At 26.2% G+C, this 24,160-nt stretch overlaps 5 protein-coding genes and 1 non-coding gene across 10 annotated transcripts; 2 read left to right on the top strand and 4 right to left on the bottom strand.

Moving 5' to 3' along the window:
• Nucleotides 1–403: 403 nt before the first annotated feature.
• On the top strand, nucleotides 404–5,630 carry LOC127279271 (uncharacterized). The gene is made up of 6 exons (XM_051301530.1): nucleotides 404–1,712; nucleotides 2,197–2,638; nucleotides 2,834–3,156; nucleotides 3,670–3,831; nucleotides 3,974–4,349; nucleotides 5,390–5,630. The coding sequence occupies exons 1-6, from the start codon at nucleotides 1,263–1,265 to the stop codon at nucleotides 5,479–5,481; spliced, it is 1,845 nt and encodes a 614-aa protein (XP_051157487.1). The 5' UTR covers nucleotides 404–1,262; the 3' UTR covers nucleotides 5,482–5,630.
• A 155-nt stretch (nucleotides 5,631–5,785) lies between these two features.
• LOC127279280 (gamma-interferon-inducible lysosomal thiol reductase-like) lies at nucleotides 5,786–7,737 on the bottom strand. The gene is made up of 5 exons (XM_051301542.1): nucleotides 7,553–7,737; nucleotides 7,287–7,439; nucleotides 6,885–7,079; nucleotides 6,555–6,710; nucleotides 5,786–6,065 (listed from the first exon to the last, which is right to left on the bottom strand). The coding sequence occupies exons 1-5, from the start codon at nucleotides 7,598–7,600 to the stop codon at nucleotides 5,964–5,966; spliced, it is 654 nt and encodes a 217-aa protein (XP_051157499.1). The 5' UTR covers nucleotides 7,601–7,737; the 3' UTR covers nucleotides 5,786–5,963.
• Nucleotides 7,738–8,341: 604 nt separating this feature from the next.
• On the bottom strand, nucleotides 8,342–11,555 carry LOC127279278 (cytochrome c oxidase assembly factor 7 homolog). 3 transcript variants are annotated; one of them, XM_051301539.1, is made up of 4 exons: nucleotides 11,349–11,555; nucleotides 11,127–11,261; nucleotides 8,827–9,313; nucleotides 8,342–8,712 (listed from the first exon to the last, which is right to left on the bottom strand). In XM_051301539.1, the coding sequence occupies exons 1-3, from the start codon at nucleotides 11,449–11,451 to the stop codon at nucleotides 8,841–8,843; spliced, it is 711 nt and encodes a 236-aa protein (XP_051157496.1). In that variant the 5' UTR covers nucleotides 11,452–11,555; the 3' UTR covers nucleotides 8,342–8,712; nucleotides 8,827–8,840. The 3 variants fall into 3 exon arrangements, with proteins under 3 accessions (XP_051157496.1, XP_051157497.1, XP_051157498.1); XM_051301540.1 differs by having other exon boundaries at nucleotides 8,342–8,707; XM_051301541.1 differs by having other exon boundaries at nucleotides 8,342–8,524.
• A 182-nt stretch (nucleotides 11,556–11,737) lies between these two features.
• Nucleotides 11,738–17,147, top strand: LOC127279281 (calcium channel flower). Of its 2 annotated transcripts, XM_051301545.1 has the most exons (6): nucleotides 11,738–11,903; nucleotides 11,989–12,109; nucleotides 12,626–12,830; nucleotides 12,913–13,020; nucleotides 13,366–13,541; nucleotides 13,985–14,130. In XM_051301545.1, the coding sequence occupies exons 1-5, from the start codon at nucleotides 11,901–11,903 to the stop codon at nucleotides 13,490–13,492; spliced, it is 564 nt and encodes a 187-aa protein (XP_051157502.1). In that variant the 5' UTR covers nucleotides 11,738–11,900; the 3' UTR covers nucleotides 13,493–13,541; nucleotides 13,985–14,130. The 2 variants fall into 2 exon arrangements, with proteins under 2 accessions (XP_051157502.1, XP_051157500.1); XM_051301543.1 differs by lacking the exon at nucleotides 13,366–13,541 and having other exon boundaries at nucleotides 13,985–17,147.
• Nucleotides 17,148–17,222: 75 nt separating this feature from the next.
• On the bottom strand, nucleotides 17,223–21,350 carry LOC127279268 (116 kDa U5 small nuclear ribonucleoprotein component). 2 transcript variants are annotated; one of them, XM_051301523.1, is made up of 7 exons: nucleotides 21,242–21,350; nucleotides 20,679–20,960; nucleotides 19,615–20,575; nucleotides 19,201–19,430; nucleotides 18,291–19,009; nucleotides 17,945–18,225; nucleotides 17,223–17,876 (listed from the first exon to the last, which is right to left on the bottom strand). In XM_051301523.1, the coding sequence occupies exons 2-7, from the start codon at nucleotides 20,919–20,921 to the stop codon at nucleotides 17,371–17,373; spliced, it is 2,940 nt and encodes a 979-aa protein (XP_051157480.1). In that variant the 5' UTR covers nucleotides 20,922–20,960; nucleotides 21,242–21,350; the 3' UTR covers nucleotides 17,223–17,370. The 2 variants fall into 2 exon arrangements, with proteins under 2 accessions (XP_051157480.1, XP_051157478.1); XM_051301521.1 differs by having other exon boundaries at nucleotides 20,679–20,935.
• A 2,517-nt stretch (nucleotides 21,351–23,867) lies between these two features.
• On the bottom strand, nucleotides 23,868–23,941 carry Trnai-aau (transfer RNA isoleucine (anticodon AAU)). The gene has a single exon. It is a non-coding gene; the product is annotated as a tRNA-Ile (tRNA).
• Between the last annotated feature and the right edge of the window lie 219 nt (nucleotides 23,942–24,160).

Below are 24,160 nucleotides of genomic sequence, written 5' to 3'. Positions count from 1 at the left end.
TTGATGATCATATTAATTTTCAAAAATAACATAAATCATTGAGTTTAGTTTTTTCGAATTTTGATTTTAACAAATTTTGAAAGTTTTTATTTAAATGCATTTTTTATGTCGACTTATTGCTTAAAAATATTTAGTAATGAATAAATAGAATTAATTTATTTATTTATAAATAATAAAAGGAATCCGAAACTTTTTCAAATTTTTTTTTTAAGCTAAACTAAATAAATATTCAAATTACATAACTATTTTTTTTTTTTAAATTATGTGTTATTAAAAAAAAGCTTTTAATTTTTATTTTTTGAAAATAGAAAAATTTTAATTCAATTTTGTCAATAAATAAATAAAAGAATATTTAAAAAGAAGTGAGAAATTTTACATATAGGAATAAATTGTTTTATCATTTATTTATTTGATGAAAATCATTTTTTGATGAAGACGATAATTTTCAATAATATTTATACCCGATTTAAATACCCCGTTTGAAAGCCACGCGAGTGGGCGGCGCATCCAATGAGAAAAGGGCCCTCTCTTCTTTTCTGGTCCTCGAGGCATGATCATCATCATCCCCCTTACAAACAAGAATCTCTTTTTCAAGGGTGGAGGGGGACTTTTCTCTAAACTCCAACAGCATCTTTCAATCCTCTAACCAGTAGAGAGAAGTCACACTTTCCTCTTATCTCGGGTCAGTTCACTTGCAACATTCTTCGAGCTCTCGCGATCTTCAGTCTCAAAGATAACGTGATTTTCTCAACATCGACCAAAAATTTATATTTATTTAGGCCCCTGAAATTTTATTTCCCAAATTCGTTTATTTAGTTTTTGGGGGTTTTTTCATTTTAAGAAAAAAAAAAAATTTATTAAATCGATTATAATTTTCAAAAAGGTGATATGAAAATTTAAAATTGAAAAGAAAAATACGGAGATGTAAATAAAATTAAATAGAAAATTTCTAGTGATAAAAAATTCTAGTCTTTTGGAAATAAAAATCTTGGAAAATTTGAATGCAGTTCAACGATTTGTGTTTTCGCGTAAACATCAGAAAATAACTGCGAACATACGTCATATTACACTTATAAGTGTCGTAATAATCGAGATAATATAGAGGAGAAAGATTTCTCATTTAGAAGCAACCTAAACTGCAATCTAATCAAACAATTTCAATTTTAAGATGATTTTAATTGAAAGAATAAAATTACACGAATTTTGAAATTTTTATTGTGCATATATATAAGATATATAGAAGGAGAAAAAAAGAAAAGAAAATGCATCTTGAAAAAATTTTGGGATTGATGAAAGAAGAGAATTTTAGTGATAGTCAAATAAAACGAGAAAGTGAAAATTTCACATTTTCCGGAGCATCATTGAGCTCAATGTCGAATGAGTGGACGACGTCACAGATGGAGAGTACAACCCTTTCGCCATTGATATTGAGTCCAAAGACAGAAGAAGAGATCAACGAATGGGATCAAATTAGTTCAATATTTCAATATCCAACAGTTGATCCCTATTATTTTGAATCGGGAAATCTTTATTCACCGGGCAGTACAGGAAGTGAAGTTTCAACTCCAACATGGGGCAGTGGAATTCATAAAAGTGAATACGGTGAATTTTCCGATGAAGTGTTGAGGAATCAACGATTGCCACCAGTTGAAACTGTTTTTTCATTCTCGAGGCCTTTTGGAAGTCAAATTTCCGATTTCCCAAATGTTCAGGTAATTTTATTTTTCTTACATTGAATTTTAATTTTTTATTAAATATTAATTTTCGATTTTATGTTAAACGGAAAAATTAAATTATAATAATAAGTTCGTTTGTTTTTCTATTTGTTTAAAAAACTAAAAGGGTTAATAATTAAAAACAAAAAAAAAAGCAATTCATGTTTTTCTCATTTTGTCATGAGTGACGCAAAACATATTGTAATTTACTCAAGTTTCGTGTTATTTCACATATGTTATCGGTAAAGTTATGTTAAGATATGAAAATTGCAAAATTGTGAACGTCAAAGAAATGAAATATTTTGAACAAAATACAATAAATAAATTTTTTTTTAAACAATACTAAAATTATTTCAAATTCGATAAAATAATACATAATTTATATTATTACAATTCTAATTATAAATGAAAAAGTTAAATGTACTAAAAATAAAAAAATGTACTAATTTTAAAATTGAAAACTAATTAATTAATTTTGCAGGTATTTGAAGAGTTCCAAGAGCCACAGGAAGTGCAAAATTTGAATTTACAAATTAACGATATTTTAAATGACACAAATACAAATGATAGTTTACAAATTATTGATGAATTTGATTTGGGTTTAATTCGAGGTGATCCAACGACATTGATAACGAATTTTGAATTGTCAAAAGGATCAACTTATCATGATCTCTCAGAACAAACAGAAATTGTTAATGACACATCATCGTCATCTTCCTGTTATGCCGTTGGTCATCTAATGTCATCACAACAATCAACAACTCCAATCAATTTCAAACACAATATTCAGGATTTTCAAATACAAAATATTGACGACAATCAAATTGTCCTGCCGAGAAATGAGGGACTTTTAATTGCCAATAATCATCGTCGAGTTCCATCTATAAAAATAGAAAACTCAACAAAACGAGACGATTCCTATGGTACGGAAATTTTCATTTTACAAATTCTTTTTTTTTTGTGTACTTTTTTAAATGATCTATTTCTTATTAGTTTAATATTAAACAAAATTTATTAATAAATAGAGTTTCAATTAATTATTTTTGGGAAAAAAATATGTTTTTGTTTTGTTTGGTAAAAATTATTTGTAATTAATTTAAAACAATTTTTTTTTTTAGGAGACAGACAAAATGAAGAGTATCGCTGTCAGTGGATCGACTGCGGTAGTGTTTTCACGGAACAAGAAGGTTTGGTACGACACATTGAAAAGAGACATGTTGAATCGTCGTCATCACATTCCCATGTTCATAGCAGAAGAAGCCATAAGGATCGCGATAAGGATAAGGAACGAGATCATAATAATGCAAATAATTCAAATACCAGTCAGGATGAATTTACGTGTCATTGGCAAGGATGTCCACGGGCACGTCCTTTCAATGCTCGTTACAAATTACTCATTCATATGAGGGTTCACAGTGGCGAAAAACCTAATAAATGTCCAGTAAGTAGTTTAAATCTAAATTTTTTTTTATATTTATTCACATGAACTCAAAAAATTAAAATTATTGCTAATAACATTTTTTTAAATTATTATTAAATATTAAAAAGTATCAATTTTGAATTTTCAAAACTATGTTATTGAAAAAAAATTTTCCTAGCTCTATTTTTTATAAATAAACGAAATTTTATTTTTTGTAAATTATTTTTTTCATGTTTTATTTTTTAAAATATGCGTTTATTTTTGGTATTTAAATTTTAATTTCAGATAAATAAATTGTAATTGTAAAGTTTTGTATAATTTTGTAAAAAAAAATCTATTTTGCTTATACAGGGTGATTTTTATGACCCTCTAAAATTTTTTTTTAAATTACACTTTTTTGTTGTTTAAAAAATGAAATTAAAAATTAAATTTTTAAGCGATCCGGAACATAAAAATCACCCTGTAAAATAAAAAAAAACTCTTTATTAAATGTGAAATGTTTTTAATATGAAAACTGTTAACTTTTTTTTTCAGTTTGCTGGCTGTACGAAGGCATTTTCTCGTCTGGAAAATTTAAAAATCCATCAAAGATCACACACTGGTGAGAGGCCCTATGCTTGTCAGCATCGTGGTTGTTCAAAAGCTTTTAGCAATAGCAGCGATCGTGCAAAACATCAGAGAACTCATTACGATACGGTAATTATTCTTTAAAAAATAATTAAACCACTTTTTACCTTTTCATATTGTAATAATTAGAAATGTTAAAATGTATTTTAATAAATTATTATTATAGACATATTTATGTATTTGTTTTAATTAAAATTATTTCTAATTCTAGAAACCATACGCATGTCAAGTTACTGGTTGTGGCAAACGTTACACGGATCCATCGAGTTTACGAAAACATTTGAAAAATCATACGGAAAATTCGTCATCAAATCAACAGAAACAATCGTCAGGATTATCATGTAAAGAACAGCCATTAAATCGAATTTATCAGGAAACAACGAATACAAAAGTTTTACGATTGGACAATCAACAAATGATATCGAATAACAATGGAAATTATCGTAGTCGAAAAGGTTCCGATTTATTGGATGAAGATGAAAGTGAATTTTCTCTTAATTTTGATGACAGCCAACAGGAATATATTCCCTATGAATCAGTGAAACGATTTCTCACCGATGACAATTACAACGATAATAATGTTACAGGTAAAGAGTTAATTCTTTTTTTTTTTTAAATTATAAGAATATTATATCATATCGTGTGCAAAATATTGATGAGTCATTGCAACAATCAAAAGGAAAAAAAAAATTTATTTCAATCTTATCTGAAATCTCGTATCGAAAAGTTTTCCTAACTGATCCTTGTATTTTATTCTTTTTAGATAATTTATTAATTTTTAATTAAATTGATTTCTTTTTGTTTTCATTAATTTTGTATTTAATTATCTAAAATTGATCATTTTTGTTCAATATTATTTACATTCAATATTATTTAATGATAAATAAATTTTCCAAAGTTTACATGTTATCTTGAGAGTGTAATAGTAAATAAATATGAACACGCGAATGAATGCAAAGTATTTGAAGGTTTTTTGAATCACGAGTTTGCTTAGGAATGTGAGGACAAGAATGAAATGAATATAATCAATTTTTATGGTTGAAATACGCGATGTAAGCATCTTGTCATTGTCACGCTTTTGGTCCACCATTATGAATCTCAGAGGAGGTTTAGTTGCTTTATGCTTTTACCCCACACCGAGTCTTAAAATAATATTCTTACTCTTCTTTTTTTTTTTGAGGGGGGGAAGGGGTTTTTTTTTGGACTTGCTCGTGTACGTAACGCACGCGCCACGCACGACGCAAGTGACACGTGCATCGCACGTACCCGATCCATTTTTACACACTTTACACCATGAACAATCGAATTTTATAAGAGACACATAACAGAAGTATTTTTATTTGAAATTTATCTCAACTCAACGCTCTTTAAAAATTCTTTTGCCTTTTTTCACGAAAGAATATATATAATTGAAATGAGAAAATCGTTGTTTGAAAAAGAAATTTTATTTTTTATTTATAATATAAATTGAAAATAATTTATTTTCATTTTTTTTTTTTATTATAATAAATGAAAGAATGTTAGATTTTTAATTGAGTAAGTACTTAGTTACTTAAATATTTATCTATTAATTATAATTTTATTTATTGAAAAAGAAAAATAATTTTGATTTTTGTTTTCTTTGCAGATTATGAAAATTTTCAAGAACTCGGATCCGATATTGAACAACAATTTTTGGAGTTAACGAACTTTGAAGAGTCGATTTTTATCGCTGGTTAGAGTTTTTGTTTTTTTTGGTAAATATCTGAATTTTTTAATCAGATTTACTCGTGATCTCAAGAAAATGGACCAAATTTCGAATTTATATTTTATAATTATATATTCTATCTGCGATATAAAAATGACGTTTTACAATGAAAGTTTCTATTTTAATGTATAGATAATTTGATAATTTTCTTATATTCTCTTTTTTATTATTATTATTATTATTATTATGAAAGTGTTTATTTTATTAAGTGATATATTTTAATTTGATATTTTGCTACTGAGAGTGTTAAATATATCGATGTAAGTGAATACGTGATAATTTGATGATGAGTTTATTTTTGTACATAAAAAAAAAAATATAAGTATTTTGTAGTGAATGAATATAAATTAGAAAATAGACCTTGATTAATGAGTAATAGAACGTTTTCTTTTTTTTTTTATTTAAATTACCATCACCAATCTTTTTTGATGACCCCACGTATCTCCTTTTTCTGTTAGTTGACGACCTTGCAACTAGCGGGTCTCTCATTGGACGGAATAAGTGAGCAAATTAATTCTTTAAATTTTCTGAATGCCATGTTTTGATATTGTGAAGACTGTGAATCAAAGAATTTGATATTTTTTAATCTTAAATTTAGATTTAAAAAAAAAGAAAAAGATTAATTTTATTTTAAAAATGTATTTTTTTAAAACATTAAAAATTTAATTGATAAATAATTGAAACAAAATTGTAAGATTTTTAATAATTTAAATTTGATTGGTTTCAAAAATTAATGAACTCAAAGAGTTTGAATGTATTTTATAGGGACTTAAAAAAAGAGATGTGATTGAAAGAAAATAAATTTACACAAGAAACAGTTATGTGAGTGAAAGGGAAATCTCTGAAGCGCCACTTACGTTAATTATTTACTGTTTAATTTTATGAGATTCCTGTTGACTTTCAACTTTCAAGAGTATATATATATTGTCTTCAAAACTCAATTTTTTCAATCATATCTTTTTTTTTTAGTCCACTGAATTTTGAGTTTTCCTCTTTTTTTTGAAGGGCATAGAATTTATTTTCTATTAAATTAATTTCTACTTACTCCGTTAATTACTATTGATGGCACGAATGATATTGGATTTTGGAAATTATTTGAAATTCTTCCATATTCGGATAAAAGTTCATCACCCTGAGAATTTCCTTTGCAAATAACGATACGATTCTTTAAATCTTCTTTTAAGCCAATTTTCAATGCACACTGAATAAACACACAAAAATGATATTATTATTTTTTAAAGTATTTGAAATATTTTCCATTTTTTTTTTTGTTAAAATATTATAAAAATTGCCTTGTTATTAATTTCCTGTTAATTGTGGAAATAAAAATTTTATAATAAATTTTTAAAAGCAGTATATTTTATAAACAACATACCGAAGGAACGGAAATTTCGGGATTTTGACTAGTCATGGCGCAACCAACAAGATCTACCAATAATTGTTGTTCGTCTTGCAATTTGAGTCCAAGATTTTTTATTTCATTAATGGCACAAGCTTGGGCCTTATTTCCACGGCACTCGGCTGGACCATGTTGGCATGAAAAATGCCAGGTTGAGTCGACTTTTTTATGCTGTAAATTTAAATTTTTCATTAACATTTTTTTTTTGAATTTTCTAAATTCTTTAAAATTTAAATTAAAAAAAATTTTAATTTACATATTAAATAAAATTTTTAATATAAAAATATAATTTTGACTGTTTTATTCATATTGGATTCTTTTTTATGAAATTAAATTGAAATAGTCATTGAAATTTTGTAAATAAAGAAATTTACAAACCTCCGCTTTTCCATAAGGAATAAAATTTATGTGAAGATGTTTTTTAAGATCGGGATATGATCGAACAAGTTGTTCTTTCACAAAAAATTGACTGTCAGGACATAAGGCTTCGTAGTAAATATCAACATTGAAAATTGTCTGTCCATTGGCCATCTGTAATTTAAAATATTTAAAATTTAATTGATAAACAAAAATATAGAAAAGTATTTTTATTTATATATTGGAAAATTGTAATAATAAATAGATAATAATTTCTTAATACTCACGAAATAAAATAGGACTGTTAAGCCAATTGTAGCCGTGATGTATCTCATGATAAATGTGTGTACTGATAAATTATTAACGATCAAGTTTTACCAAAGTCAGAATCACGACTAATGGTCACTAGCAGTTGGAGAATGGAGCCTCTAAGTAAATGGACTTTCATGAGAGGGATAAATAAAAAGGAAAGGAGGGATTGCATATAAAGATACTGCGTACTTTGGAACCACTTTTATCAATTTTAAAGTATTACTTTATCAATTTTTTCCTTTATCACCTTTGTCATAAAATTTCTTTCCTTTATCAATTATTTCCAAAAAAAAATTTAACCGGTATTTAAAATTTTTAAAAATATATTTTTTAAATGAATTATCAAATTTATTATACTAACAAATTTTTTAATTAATTTGAAATTAATTCCTTAATATGAATATTAAATTTTTAATTTATTTTTAATTAACTTTTTTAAAGAAGGAAAAATATAAAGTTGGATATTTTTTATAAAATGAAATTTGAACTTAAAAGGTAAAACTTGAATGTTTTCTTTAAATACAAAATAATCATTGATAAGGAAAATTGTTTAATTATTATGTTGTAAAACGTGTTCGGAACATTTTGTTCATTGTTATTATTTGTTAAATGTTTTTTTCTCTCTAAATGTTCTATAGTTACCTTCTTCTTAAAAAATTGCAATGCAAAAACATAATTTAAAAAAAATAATTATTAAACACGATTTTATTTAATAAAATAATAATTAAACTGATTAGAATAAAATAAATAAAAAAAAATCCATCTTTAAAACAAGAACTAATTTATTGTCTATTTAAATAACAATATAGAATAATTGTTGTTAATAATATAAAAAGTTCCAATAACCTTTCGTTTTTACAATTCGATTGTTATTTTTATCTTACATGCAATCAACGTAAGTAGAACAATTTTCACTATTTACATACGTGTCTTTAGGTTCTTCTTATCTGAAACGATATTTTTTATTTACTATTTTAAAGACAACTTTGACATAGATAGGAACCAATTTATCTGGTGATCTCTGTCAATGCACGTTGATCATTTTATTTTGGAAATCTTGGGAAAAAAGTCGTTTTTTTTCAAGATTAAATGCAACGCATTTGCATTTCTGTCTTTCTGACAAATTTCAACTGTACTGTAAATAATTAAAAATATTTGTCATTAAATTTAATATTTGTATTTAAAAAAAGTAACTTTTTTTTAAAAATTTTTACTTTAAATAATTTGGGAAAAAAAAAATTTAGTGTACCTTAAATTAGTAAATTACATGAAGGCCCCTTGTTGGAATTTTATTTCTGAATTTTTTCTATTATCTTCTTCAATTTCAGCAGCTTTTTTTCTAAATTTATGGGCTAATTCCATATTTTTTTCAACTCCAATACCACGACCGAGCATTTGCGCAAGAGTAAAACACGCGCTCGAATCATCACCATCATTACAACTTTTTTCAAATAAAGTATAGGCAGATTTTTCATCTTTTGCGACAAAATCTTTTACTCCATTTAAATACATTTTACCTAATATTGAACAACCTCTTGGTTCTTTCATTTCATAACATGCTTTTCTTATCATTTCAAGTCCTTCTTTGATGACGACTTCATTTTTTTCAACTCCAATATCATCCTTTGAAATAATCATCATACCCATATATAAACACGCTGCACCATCACCAAATTCACAACCTTTTTTCATATATTGATAAGCTTTTTTCATATTTTTCTCACAATTCTTTTCACCTGAAATAAATTATTAATTTTCTTTACAAAATTATATTCTGTTTATTCAAATTCATTTGAATATTATTATTGAAAAAATTGTTTAATTAATTAATTTAATTTTTTAATCTTTCTGTATATTATTTATTAATTTTTTAAATTAAATTTTTGTATAAAATAATATTAATTGGCGTAATAATAACATTTTTTCGAAATTGAAATAATTGAATATAAATTTTTTTTTTTTTAAATGTCGATATCGAGAATTATTGTTATAAATTTTTTTCATTGATCAAATAATTTTTGTTTCTGAAGAAAAAGCTAATACTTGTGTTATGAAAATATTTTTGAGCAGTTTGAGGGGGTAACATGTGTTTTCTAGAATTTATTAATTCTTAACACTCCAGCTTTCTTCTTTCATGTTTGAAAGATTTAAATATCTTACTCCAAATGGTAACCAAACATTAAAGAGACCCCATGGCGCTTTCTTTTTTATGAACTCGTGAGGATAAATACTATACTTTCAAAGAAATCGAATATAATAGTATTTTTTCACTATTTTTAGCAATTAATAAAAAATTAATTAAATTTAATAATAAAAATATTCAAGTATTAACTTTAAAATTAATTAAATAAATAAAATTTTAATTTTGATTTAAAATAAACAAAATTTTATTTTTTTTATTTTTTGTTTTACGAAACTCAATAGTATTCCTCATTTTTTTTTTTTTTTTTAATAAAATAGAAAAAAAAATTATATAATATATTATAATATATTAAGATATAGAAAATTATTGATAAAGAAAAAGATAAGTAAATAAACATAGAAATGAACAGCAAAATAACAAGTAAAATAGAGAGATAAATAAATAAAATAAATTATGTTAAACTAATATTTGAAAATTACACTGTAAAAAAAGTCAGTGTTATTTTACATCGTATTACGATGGAAATTTTGTGCACACGTTAAACCTGTGGATTGACATGCAGCGTGTAATCTAACACAACCTATATGTTTTTTCACATCCCTCAAATATAACCATCAGAATACCATCTGTCGAATTACACACTGCATGTTTTTCAAAGTGAATACCTATATATTTTTGGAAAAACATGCAGCATGTAATTCAACTTATGCATGTAATATAAACCTGCAAATGTTGTATTTATAGCATTTGCTTGTAATTTTTTTTTCTCTTTTTTCTTAACAATAATTATATTATAATTAAAGGAAACAAAATCTGATAAATCGATCGAATATTTTTTTCTTTTGAACTAAATTATTATTTAAAATGTTTTTAAATATTGAAATTCGTAATTCTCGCAACTTTTCTTTAAAAATTTTCATACAGAACTTTTTTTATAAAAATATTACAATACAATATAATTAAACATTTAAAGCAAAACTTAATAGTCTCTGCAGTACTTTTGTGTTTGAGTCTGGCAAAACAAAATCAGAAAAACCACTTGAAAAACAAACGAACGCCAGAGATAACATACTTAGTGTGAATGGCCGAAGTGAATATGAATATGAAAAACCTTAATTACATGGCCAAGGGAGAATAACACGCCACATGGAATAAACATGCAGTGTGTAATTCAACTAATGGTTTGCCGATGTTTATATTTGAAAATGTGAAAAAACATATAGGTTGTGTTAGATTACACGCTGCATATAAATTTCCTTAACACGCTACATGTAAATCCACAGGTTTAACGTGTGCACAAAATTTCCATCGTAATACGATGTAAAATAACAATGACTTTTTTTACAGTGTACCGCTAAATTTTGAAAATTTCGGTAACTAACAGTAAATTTGCTGACATAACTTACCAGTTACATTATAGCGTGCGTATTTGTAGCAACTTCTTGCAAAATTAAAATTATCACAATTTTGTTTATAAATTTCTCCACTTTTTTCTTTATTCTTTAATATTGCCTCATTATAATCACCGAGTAAATGACACACTGAATAAAAAACAAAAAATTACCAATCAAAAAGTGAATTAAATTTTTTCGAAAGAGAGGTTATATTTAAAAAAAATATGATCTCACCTTCTGGATTTTTTTCACTGAGACAACCAAAACTATATTCCGTATAAAGTTTTTTGAGATATTCTTCGACTTCTTTTTTATTTTTAAAATTATAACCTGCCATATTAATAAATTTTATACATTAATTGTGTTTCTCAAGAATCACATGAAAAATATTCTGTCAAGTAGCAGACGCATTTTTACGTATTGCAAAACAAGGGTTGGGAAAGTAATGTATCGAAGGTAGTTTATAATAAATAGAGTCAATTAAAATAAAAATGAATACAGATTTGTTATATTATTTGTCAAATTATAATGCAACATTCTTTTCAACATTAATGAAAATTGATTTTTAATTGGGTTTATTGTATACTAATTTTTAATATTATTTCTTTACTTATTCAACCCTGGCAATAATTTCGATAAATCGCGAAAAAATTTTCGATACTTGCATATGTTCAGAGAATTTCATTGTAGGTTACATTTTCCATTAAAAAAATTTCATTTGCATACGACGATAAAATTCAGCTACTTGTCAGCTGTTTGAGTTAGGGAACGCGATATTAAAAGAAAATGGTAATTAGTGTGAATTCTAGAAAAAGAAAAGTGTTTACAAATATCGGAATTTAATTCAGAAAGTGAAAGTGATCTTTGTTTTCAGTCATTCGGGGAAAAATTGACAGCTATCATGCAGAGGCCAGGTGAGGACCTCGTCGCCAAGGACGATGTACCCTGGTGGTTGAAATACTCGGGACGAGGTCTCGGTACAGTAGGAGGTGGCAGTAAGTACATTAATATATATTTTTTTTTAAAATAAAACATTTATACTTCTTAATTGAAAATAATTCATCGGCCATATTTTTCAACTAGCTTCCTTTTTCCGATCAATGTCTACCTATTTTTATATTCAATCGTTAATTTTCCTTTTATCGCACAATATGTATGTACAATTAAGGTCATATTTCCTTATTTTTTTCTCGGTAAACTCATTATTGGGTTTCGTTATTCAAAAAAAAAAAAAAGAAAAACACCTGTTGTATCAGAGATACTACTTTGTAATAAATAAGTTTTTGCTGATATTCGTATATATGATCCAATTTATCTCGATTTGATATTTTATTGTTACTCATTTTTTTTTATATTGTTTTCCATTAAGATTTATAAATTATTATTTTGTATTGAGAATGTTTTTTTTAAAAATATATTTTCCTTTGTTATTATTTAAAATTGAGAAGTTTAAATTAAATTTCGTTTTATTTAAAAAAATTAATGAAATATTTTATTTAAATCTGTTTCAGTTGCGATAATTCTAGGATTGTTTAATATTATAACTTCAATTTTCAACGTTAGTTGTATATTAGGGAGCATTTGTTTAATGCTTGCTGGATTCACTGTTGTTGTTATCGAAGCTCCTTGTTGTTGCTTATTTTTAGATTTCGTACAAAATTTCAGTGATATGGCCGAAAAAAGACCATATTGGAACAGAGCTGCCTTGTATTGTGGGTAAGTACAAAAAAAAAAGGAATCTAAAGACAACGTTTAAGGTTAAAAATAATTTATTAATTCTAATTTTTTGATATTTCAGATTAGGTATAGTGCCATTAATTTTGTGCCTAGGTTTCTCCATCTTTTTTGGTAGTGGATTAATTTTTGCAACAGGATTAATTTACGGAATGATGGCTATTGGAAAAAAGTAAGTAAATCAATTTATAATAAATTAAGAAAACAAAATGCTTTATGTTAATCGCAGGATTTCAATTTTAATTGTAACAACTAATGTTTTGTGAAGATGTGTTTTAAGGGTGGCAGACGCAATCATTTATCATCTAATAAATCATATTGAGTTAATTTACGTTTAAATTATTATGAAAAAAATTTTTTTTTTTCTTTTTAATCGAATGTTTAATATATAAAAAAAAAAAAGAATATTGATTAGTTTCATGTGATTTTGTGTATTTTTAAATTAATTTAAATTGTTTTATATGTATATGTTTTGTGAATTTTTACTGAAAATGTTATGAAACTGATACACTAACAGAGGGGCCAGACCCGATCCTACAGGATTGCCAACTTCTGTCGTGGGTTCTCCTCAGGGAGCGGCTCCACTTTCCACAGATCAACATGCTACTCTTATGGAAGATCCTGATGTCTGGAGGCCGACATAAATCCATAAAAAAAATTAAAACAAATTAATTGCACCACTTCATTAACGAGGCAATAATACATCTAATTTAAAGCTACGCTTGTTTACTTCACTTATTTTCTAGACTTTTTTTTTGTTCGTTTAAATTATTCCGCCATTATGCACCTGTCGCTTTGGCTTGCCTTCTTGTGTTCGCTTTTTATTATTATTATTTTTATTTATAAATAGCTTTAATTTATGAATGTAGATGAACGCTTGTTGTAATAATTAACATTTATTGTCAAACAATGAAAATTATTAGACTTGGATAACAAAAATTTTCAAATATTTTTTCTGAAAAAAATAATTTTCATTGTTTGTTTTTTCTTATATTTGTATATTAAGTTTAAATTTTTTTTTTCTTATTAGCAAAAGATTCACAAAAGTACACACAGTAGAATTGTAATTTCGCAAATTAGCAAAAATTAATTTTAATATTTATTCTTGACAAGTGACGAATTAAAATTTTTTTCAGGGCATCTTTCCATGAAATGAGAACATCAGCAGCATCGGCGACAGCTTCTCAAGCATCAACATCAACAACTACGAAGTCAAATCTCGTTCAAAATGCTCAGCCAGTGAGTTTAACTAATCCTCCGGATAGTATTGTTTGACCCTTAGGAACAAAGTGGCGTTTCATCTTACGTCTTTTAATTGTCAATATAAGTGAACATTAAATTCATTCATTTATTGCAGTGTAGTGGCCAAGCGCATGAATATTTTATGATTTTTTTTTTAAATTTTGATATTGAATCAAAGAAAATTTATACAAGTTTACTTGAAACAATTTTTCAGTCCTCATTTAAAATGTTTCAAGTTACTAGTCTTGAATTGACTTTGACTCATTTAAATGACGAGTTTTTCAGATGATGATTATAAAAAAAGACTGTTAATAATATTATTCATGAGTTTGGTTCACTTAAACAATTTGCAAATGATTAACAAAACTTTCCATCGTGACACTAACAAAAAATAATTTTTTCTTTTATGACTAAAAATTGGTTTACATATAATATAATATCTTCATTTTTTTTTTATTTCAAAAAAGATTACTTAAATTAAAAAATAATTTACAATAAGAGAATCATTTGTAGTAGTAGTAGTAAAAGTAATTTTAATGATTGAAAAAATCAATTTTTTGTGAATCTCACGGTGGGATTTTTTTTTTAAAAGAAAAATATACCCTGATATATTATTGGGTTTTTGGAGACAAATTCGCAGATGTAATAACGTATCAAATAGAAATTAAGTGCATATGGTAAACCTTAAGTAAAATAAGGAGAGGAAATGTTTTTTTTTATTTTTTTTTTTGTCGAAAATATCAATATTTCAAGTTTTCAGAACAGGTTCTCAGTTTTATTGTCTTTTTTTTAACACGGCAAATTTTTTTTTTTGCTGCGCTTGTTTTTTTTTCTCAATCAGTGTCTTCTATGTTTTGTAAACTAATATTTTTTAGACTTATTTTTTATCTAGTCAGAAGGAATAATTGAAAAAAACATTTCATGAATTTTTTTTACACTTCTTTTTTTTTTATTTGTTTTAAAGAAAAAATGTAATTTTCTTCATGAGGCTAGGAAACGCTTTATTGTGACAGAAGGACTAAACAAAAATAGAGGCTCGATGAATCAATAATTTATTTAAGAATTGCTTTTTGTATTTCCCTTTTTTATTATATATTTATAAAAGAAGAAGAAGAAGAAGAAGTAAAACTAAATATGAAAACATATCATATTCATGCGAGGGCCTCGTATTTATGACTTATTGTTTTTAATATATCATGATTTACAAAAAAACAAAAATTTTGTTTTTTTTTTTTTTTTAGAAAAAATTGATTTTTTTAAATCATTTTTAAAAAATAATTTTAAATAATATTTAGGTCATTTTATTTTTTTAAGGAATTTTTTTTTTTAATTGTACTGATAAAAAATTTTCTCTTCCTTGATTTTATTTATTTAAGAGCAAAAGACTTCGAGAATCTCTTTTCTTTCATTGTTCCAATTTTTCAGTGGAAAGATTTCATATTTCATTGATAGTCTACATTATAATTGAGAGTGGTTCTTCTTAAGAAAAAAAGAAAAAGAAAACTTTTTTTTCTTTTTACATAATTGATATACGTCTTTCTTGAAAAAAGTTTCATTTTGTATGTGTAAACTTTAACGAAATGTTTAGTAAAAAAAAAGAATACTTTTTAATTGAGCCAATTAGGCCTAATTAATATTAATTAATTATTCAAGTGAACAGTACCAAATGGAATTTTTTTCTATAGGCGTTGGTATCTTTAAATGAAAAAAAATTTTCTTTTTTTTAACGAATTATTCGTACATAGTTTTAATGCGGGCACACTTGTATTATTACAATAGACGTAAATTGAAGAAAAAAAAACTCAATAGGAGTTGTTAGAGTTATTTATGGCTAAAAACCTGTATTAGGAAAAAAAAAGTAGAATTAGTCTAGTTTAATTATTTACGGATATTCGAGACACTGACATGACTAATATAAAAAAAAGAACGGACAAATATATCATTAAGAAAAAAATAATTTAAATATATATAAAAAATTCAATTGTATTTTAATATCAAGAATTTCACTTTTTTGAAAAATTAACCAAAAAGTACAAATAATTGTTCAATTATTTTAATATTATTAAATAATAATTACTGAAAATTTTATATTTTAAAAATATAATTTTTAACGAATTGTTTATTGACTCGTTTAAATCAATGAATCGAATATCCTTAATAATGCAAATTAAAGACATCTAGAAATTGTGTTTCATTTTGTGGAAAAAAAAAACATTCCAAGCTTTCAAAAATTACTCTAATCGTGAGATTATTTGATAGAAATAAAAATGCCGGTGGTATTTAGAGAGAACCGAAGCGTTCTCAATTATTATATTATAAATATATATGTCAATCGTATTGATCTAGTTCAGCAAAGATAAAACGAATTTTAATGAATGTGTTACTTCACGTCTGAAGGAATAGTTTATCAGATAGAATGAATGCTGTTTTATAATTTATAAGACTAGCAAAGGGCTTCTTTAAAATATTTTTGAAGCTTCCACGATAAAATTATAGAATATCCACTTCCAATAAATAAATTTTTAGCCTATTTACATGAGAAAGAGAGAGAGAGGATGCCTAAGGGACAATTCAAATTTTTATGTAATTTTTTTTTTCCTTTTCATGTTTTGTATATATAATATGTACACGTATATTACTGCGTTAATATAATATAATAATAGACGTCCCTTGTTATTATGAAAAAAAAAAAAAATAAGTTTTGTCATTAGATAAAATTATCACAGGCAAAACTATTTTTCGTCTTATAATGCGGTGCAAGTGAAATTAAACTTGTATGACTAAGTTCGCGAGAATGACTAAGTTTTTTTTTTTATTAGATAATGTATACTGAATTTAAGTCCTGGGCAGAGAGAATTACCTTTTTTTTTCTTGTAACTATTGAAAGTTACTTTTGAGAAAAAAATAATAGTAACATGTAACTTAATCCACGACTGCATAAAGTAATTCAATTATAATTATATTAATGGAAAAAAAAAATTGACCTACCATGTTCGTTATGTATGTGTGTAATGTAATAAAATTGTCAATATAATATTGATTATTGGTAAGGTAAAATTGTCCTATTAATTTTCACCTTTATTAATTTTTTTATTTCAAAATTACTTTTTTGTTTTTTTATAAAAATGCCAATTTTTTTTTCATTGGAAAAATTTATTCGAAAAGTAATACATAATTTTTATTATCGTCTGATAAAAAAAATGCACAAGTTAATTTTCCGCGATAAAAATGCATAATATATATTTACAGTCAATACTTGGAAATAAATTGCAATATATTATTACATGGGATAATTGAGAAGGACATCCTGTCGTGCCAATTCCAACAACATAGGATCGTCGAAAAATTTATTAATTGAAACATCTTCGGATAATCCTTTTCGTCTTCGTGTTTTTAACATAAATTCACGTGCCAAATGAGTTGGTGGCTGTGGTTCAAGTGGTCTAATTGTAATACTCTTGTCAAGTGGATCACCAGGTACAATTTGCCAATGATGAAACACTGAGAGACAAAATGCTTGTCCCTGAGTGTGTGTCCTTAAATCAGTTTCAAAACCAAAACTATCAATTGCCGGAATAAAGGCTTTTATTGTATAGAGAGGAGAACCAGCGACTGGTGCGTCCTGTGTCACGTGACCACGTCTTTTTGCCAAAACTGTATAAACAGCAGAAACACAATCGGCCGGCGCTTGAACCTCAACAAAAAGATAAGGTTCCATAAGACGTGGTGTTGCCATTAAAAATGCCGAATATGCAACACGACGTGCCGTTGGAATTATTTGTCCACCTGTAAATTTTAAATTTCTTTTTTATTCTGTTTAAAAGGGAAGATTTTTTTTTGAAAAAAATACCCACCTCCCCGATGTAATGGTTCCTGTGCAATGACTGCGTCTAGAATTTTAAATTTCACATTACGAATTGGCTCCTCGCAAAGAGGACCTTCTCGTGTGCCCCATTGAAATCCTTGAACAATTGCATCGCGAGCACTATTCAGTAAAGATTTATCCACCTCTGATGGTAAAGTGTCATCAACAAGAATATTTGGTCCAGTTGCATCTGGACCAAATGCCCAAATACTTCTCGCAGCAAGTAAATCCCAATCGTAGGTGGTTTGAAAAAATTCACCCAATTTTTTCCTGTGAAATTCAAAAAAATTAATCATAAATTTTGTAAATAATTTATAAATGAAAAACAAACTCACTTGTTCCAGGTGATTTTGACTTTTTCATTTTCAATATCCTCGGCTAATCCTTTCTCCAATGGTTCAGCAATCATTGTCAATTTATTCTTTTTATTTGGTGTTTCGGCGAAACATTTCAATGAACTTGTCTCAACAACAGTCTCAGCGAACGATACAACAGGATCGGCGACTTTAATATCAATTTCCGAATACATACGTCGTAAATCGTGCATTGCACAATCGAGATATAATTCACCAGTACCAAGAACAACGTGTTCACCACTTTCCTCGACTCTTGTACCCAAAAGTGGATAACTTTTATTCACTTTTCTCAAACCGTCCAACATTTTTGGTAATTCCGATGGATTCACTGGTTCAACGGCTATTTTTATTACACTTTGTGTATTGAATTTTAATGGTCGGAATATGTATAAATCATCGGAACTTGTTAAATCAGTGATTGTACTTGTTTTAACAATTGATTTATCGATACCCTCAATGAGTACCCAATTTCCCGCTGGTACACGACTCAATTCAATGGAATAACGTGCTTCACTGATCCATAAACGTCCCACAGTGAGTACACGTGAATCTTCCTCGTCAACGCGACTATAAGCTTCGCCAAGAACACGTACACGTTGTCCAGCTTCAAGTGTGCCTGACATCACTCGTCCCAATACATGAAACAATGTACAATCTTCCGTTGGATACATTTTTGCACTGTGAATCATCAATCTTCCCTGTTAATGAAAAATTGCAAATTAAAAATTAATAAATTATAATTTTATTTCTTTTAAATATTATTTAATTCGAAAATGCGAATTTTTAATCAAATTTTAAGGTTTAATTAAAAAATTCACGTCGTTTTCCCGATTTGATAGCGATCCTGAAAATTGAAAAAAAAGAATTAAATTCAAAAAAAAATATTTACATCTGGATCGCAATTTATCATATCCAAAGCTAATGGAGTGTCAGTCGGTCCCGTGTAAATATGTTGAACTTTAACAGCTGCATGATCATGAGGACTGGGAATATGATTCACGCACATGTCAACAAATCCAGACATATCGCCTAAAAATCGTGTGCAAACCAATCTCAACAGTGGTCTTATGTTCATTTTCATTTCTTCTGATGTCAATCTAATTCCCAATTGATCCAGAACTGAAAAGGAAAAAAATATTTATTTATTATTTAATATATTTTTCTTTACTGCTAGCGCTTAATTTTAATTTTACACTTTTAATTTACTTTGTAAATTTTTTTTTTGCTTAATTCCTCTTGTAAACACAATTTGTAATTAAACAAGAGTAATAAATAATAATAATATATTTTTCTAAATTCTCACCACCAGGCAAAGTTGAGTCCACATCACCAACAACTTGTGCAAAAATTTTATAAAGTGGCTCTAAAATAAATTCAATGAAACTTCGTTGTGCCGTATTGTGTGCTGGTTTTTTGGTGAATTTTCGTGTTTTTGAATTAAAATAAATATCACCCCATAATCTTTTGGCAAATTCATTGACATTAACCGATGGACTACGTCTTGCATAAAGTGCAGCAAATGATTTTAATGTAAAACAAACATTATATTCAGAACTGGCAAAACAAACATTGCCAAATGCAGGCGATACAAAACCAGGATTTTCATCTGTTGAATGTTCGGCTATTTTATTATTAATATCTTCGACAATATGTCTCAATTTATAATAGGCATCCAATGGTGGTAATTTCAATTCCAATATTAGACGATCAATTTTATTGATACAAACGGTTATGGCAATTTTCTCTTGTATTGCATGTTTCAATAAACGTTCAGTATTCAACATCATTCCCTCGGCGGCGTCGACAATTAACATAGCACCATCCGATAGACGAATTGCAGCTGTTGCTTCGTCGGAAAAATTCACATGTCCCGGTGTATCGAAAATATTTAAAAGATATGATTTTGATTTAACGTCTTGTAAAAGAAGAGTAACTGGCGCTGCTTTTATCGAAACGCCTCTTTGTTGTTCGGTAAAAAGTGTATCAGTATATCGTAATGGTTTTTCATCAGTCACTGAATGAATATACGGATGTGTTTGTCTCACGAGACAATCGACTAACGTTGTTTTTCCATGATGTAAATGACCTAGTAAAACAACATTACGTATTAAATGAGGAGCGTCCATCATATCGGCGAGAAATTCTATATTGTACGATGTATCAGGAAGTTGTTGTTGTTTTAATTGAAATTTTGGTTTCTTTGTTGGCTCAACTAATGGTTTCTCAAGAGGTTGTGCATCTTCTTCTTGTACAAGAACTTCAACCTAAGAAAAATATATAAATCCAATGAAAAAATATTTCAAAATCATAAAACAAGAAAAGGAATAGAATTTTTTTTAAATAAAGCAAAAATAGAAAATTTTTTACCTGTGGTCCATAAACTTCTAATGCACTTGGATAATATCGTTTATCTTCGTGTAAAACAACAGCCGTTGAATTTTGTTCCATTTGATCGCGAACATCGTCTTTGTCCTCTTCCATTTCCTCATCGGATCTATCCCTATCATCTCCATCGTCTCCAATATTTCCATATTCAGTTTCATCTTCACTTTCAGATGCTAAATCCGGACCAATATAATTACCAAATTCGTCATAAAGATCTGCATCCATTTTTAGGTTTTTATCTTAAAGAAAAATCAAATTGTTTATCTATGAAAATTTAATTAGAATAATTAAAATTTTATTAGAATAATTTTCCGACTTAATTTCATCAAAAAAAAATTAATTATAAATTTCGAATTTCTGTAAATATTACTTTTATATAAATAATTTAATTTTAATTGAATAATATTGAAATAAATATTAATATTTGTGCATGTATATCATGCTTGTTTATGTCCATTATGTTTAAAATTTAAACTTATAATTAAATGCATAATTATATTGTGAATTCAGAAAAAATTTTTTTTAGTAAATAGTTATTTAAATACCTGTTTATTTAAATAATATCCTTTAAATCTAATGAAAAATATTAATTTTATCTAAAAAAGCCGATTAACATTTGTAGGTTATGTTTAACACAAACACAAAATATTTCCCGAGCGCATGCGTATCTGTAACCATTTTGAATCGAGAAATTATATTAATATCCTTTATAATAAGTATTTTTAATATATAAATAATTTTTCTATTTTACATATTTAATTATTAGTATTATTTATTTTAAAAGAGATTCTTTTAATTTTAAATGATTTATTATTACGAATTTGAATTTTTTTGTTGTTATGTTGGCTGCCACTTTGGCCAAGTTGATAATTTTTTTATGTTGGATTGGCAACACTGCATTCTAGAAGCAAGACGCTGAAAAGTTGCAGGTGAACGTTTGTCGTTGCAGAGAAAAATAATTCATCAATGTTTTAATCATCGTTTAATATTTAATCAAAGTTTTTGTATAATTTAGTTCAGTTATACGTATATTTCAAGATTCTAGCAAAATTGTGGCAGCATTTATGGTAAATATATTTATTTTCAGTAATTGAATAGAGGCAAAATAACCTCACAATGTTTTCATATACGATCGAATTTCATAGAATTTTTTACAAATTCTTCATCAAATATGCATACGAGAACATTTTGGATTTCACCAGAGTGTTCTTTTTCTGATTTTCAATAAATTTAGTTGAAAATGAAAAAAGATGCACCCGGCCTGCTGATGGCTTTACGCTGTCGGCCATCTTGTTCAATAAATCCTTGGCGGTTGGCGCATCCAACTTTTTAGCAATCGAAAATCAAAATATTGTTGAAAATAACAATATTTATTAAAAAATATTAATTTCATAAAATAATAAATTATTTTTTTTATATATTACACTAAATAACGTAAAAATATTTCTTAAAATTAGATTTCAGGTTTTTTTCAGCAATCGAAAATCAAAATATTTTTGAAAATAACTTAATATTTATTAAAAAATATTAATTTTATGAAATAATACATTTTTTTTTGTATATTACACTAAATAACGTAAAAATATTTAAAATTAATTTTCAGGTTTTTTTTTGTCATATTGGCTCAAGTGTTGAATTTTTTTTTATGAGTTGGTAGAACTATATTTGCAGCTACATTCATTATATTCTAACGAAAATTAATTGAAATGTTGCTAATTTTTTAAACCGATAACTGATTATATTTAACAGAACATAGTGTTTTTTTAATTAAAATATTATTACATTCAACATTTTTTATTCGTCCATATTACAATTTTAACATGACTTTCTGATCAAGATGTATTAACATCCGGTAATTTTGACACTTACTTACATAACCTTTAAATTTGTAGTTCTAGCACAAGTGACTAGAGGTCAACACCTCTTGGACAATAATTTTCGTTTTAAATTTGTATTATTCTATTATTTAGCAATTGTTTTAAGAAATCTATTAATTTATTTACTTAAATTAATGAAAAATTAAGAAAATTGAAAAAAATTTACAAGTGGTAATTTTTTTCCAGCTTTACACTACATTTGGTGTTTTTAATACTTTTTTAAATTCAAGAATAAAATTTTTAATTTATTAATTAAAATACTTTAAATGAAAATTAAGAATCAAAATTTAAATTCATAATTAATTTTTAACATGAAAAAGTTTAACTATCTTGTACAGATTTTCTAGATATTTATATTTATTGTTTACTTGTAGGATTAACCGATAACAAAAAGGATGCTGAGAAAGTGGTCCCCAGGTGGAGGATATCTAACATCGTCTTCATGTGGTCCCAAAATTGTTTCCTGCTTCTACTAAAGATCTTCAGGAATTATCCCAAGTGAAGGATATGCTGCTAACATCTCTGGAGGAATTTTACAATTTGTAAGTCCCTCTTGTCTCCAGGTAGCGGTGGCAAGTTGCAATTTATTAGAAAAATCTTACAGTGACAATTAAACTAATTAAGATTACAAAAAACTTAATTGTTTATTTAGCAGGTGGATTGTTTTTATTTATTTAGATTAGACTTTTTCTTTTCTTGGAACTTTTTTAAATATTTGTAATTTTTAATTAAAAATAATTATTCAAATTATATTCATTTTCGTATTTGGAGAAATCAAATTTTGAGTTCCAAGAAAAGATTATTTTTTAAAAAATAAAAATTATTTTTATGCCTTGCACAATATAAAGCTTAATTTTTTTTTATTAAATTATAGAAAATATAATAATTAAAATTTTAGTAAGTTTTTAAATAATAACATGCATTAAACAATATAAAATAAATTAACTTTTCAATTACTGTTTTAAAGAATATTATTATGGAGCAACATTAATTAATTTTTAAAATTATATAAAGATGCAAAATAAGAGTAATTTTGTTTAGAATAGGATGTTAACTAATCATATTTTTACAGGTATTATACAGGTACACACTGAGTAATTTCTTTTGTTATTTATTAAAAGACAATTTATTTTTGAATGATTGGCTTTTAATATCTATCCACCGTCACTGTGAGATTTTTCACAAATTATTAAAATAAAAAATGAATTTTCTATTGAAATTTTTTTATTATTTTTACAAGTATTAATTGAAAATTAAAAAATATTACTAGTTTTAATATTAAAAACAAAAAAATTGGCTCATGGGGGGATCGAACCCGCGACCTTCGCGTTATTAGCACGACGCTCTAACCAACTGAGCTAATGAGCCATGAGAAAACGCGATGAATTTGTAATTTTTCCCTAGTAAATAAAAATTTATCTAGAACAGCTAAATAATTAGTTATTAGTGACATTTAAAAGAAAAATTTTCTTTTAATTTAAGTTTATTTTGTTGTCAAAGTTATTTATTTTTACTTTTGGTATTATTTACAATAAGTAGGCATCAAATATTAATATTGAACATAAAAATTAACATAAACTTCAAAAA

Source organism: Leptopilina boulardi, unplaced genomic scaffold (genome assembly GCF_019393585.1).
Source record: "Leptopilina boulardi isolate dan_hultmark-lab unplaced genomic scaffold, ZJU_Lbou_2.1 LbouV2_214, whole genome shotgun sequence".
NCBI lineage: Eukaryota > Metazoa > Arthropoda > Insecta > Hymenoptera > Figitidae > Leptopilina > Leptopilina boulardi.
This window is presented reverse-complemented; position numbering and strand designations above follow the sequence as displayed.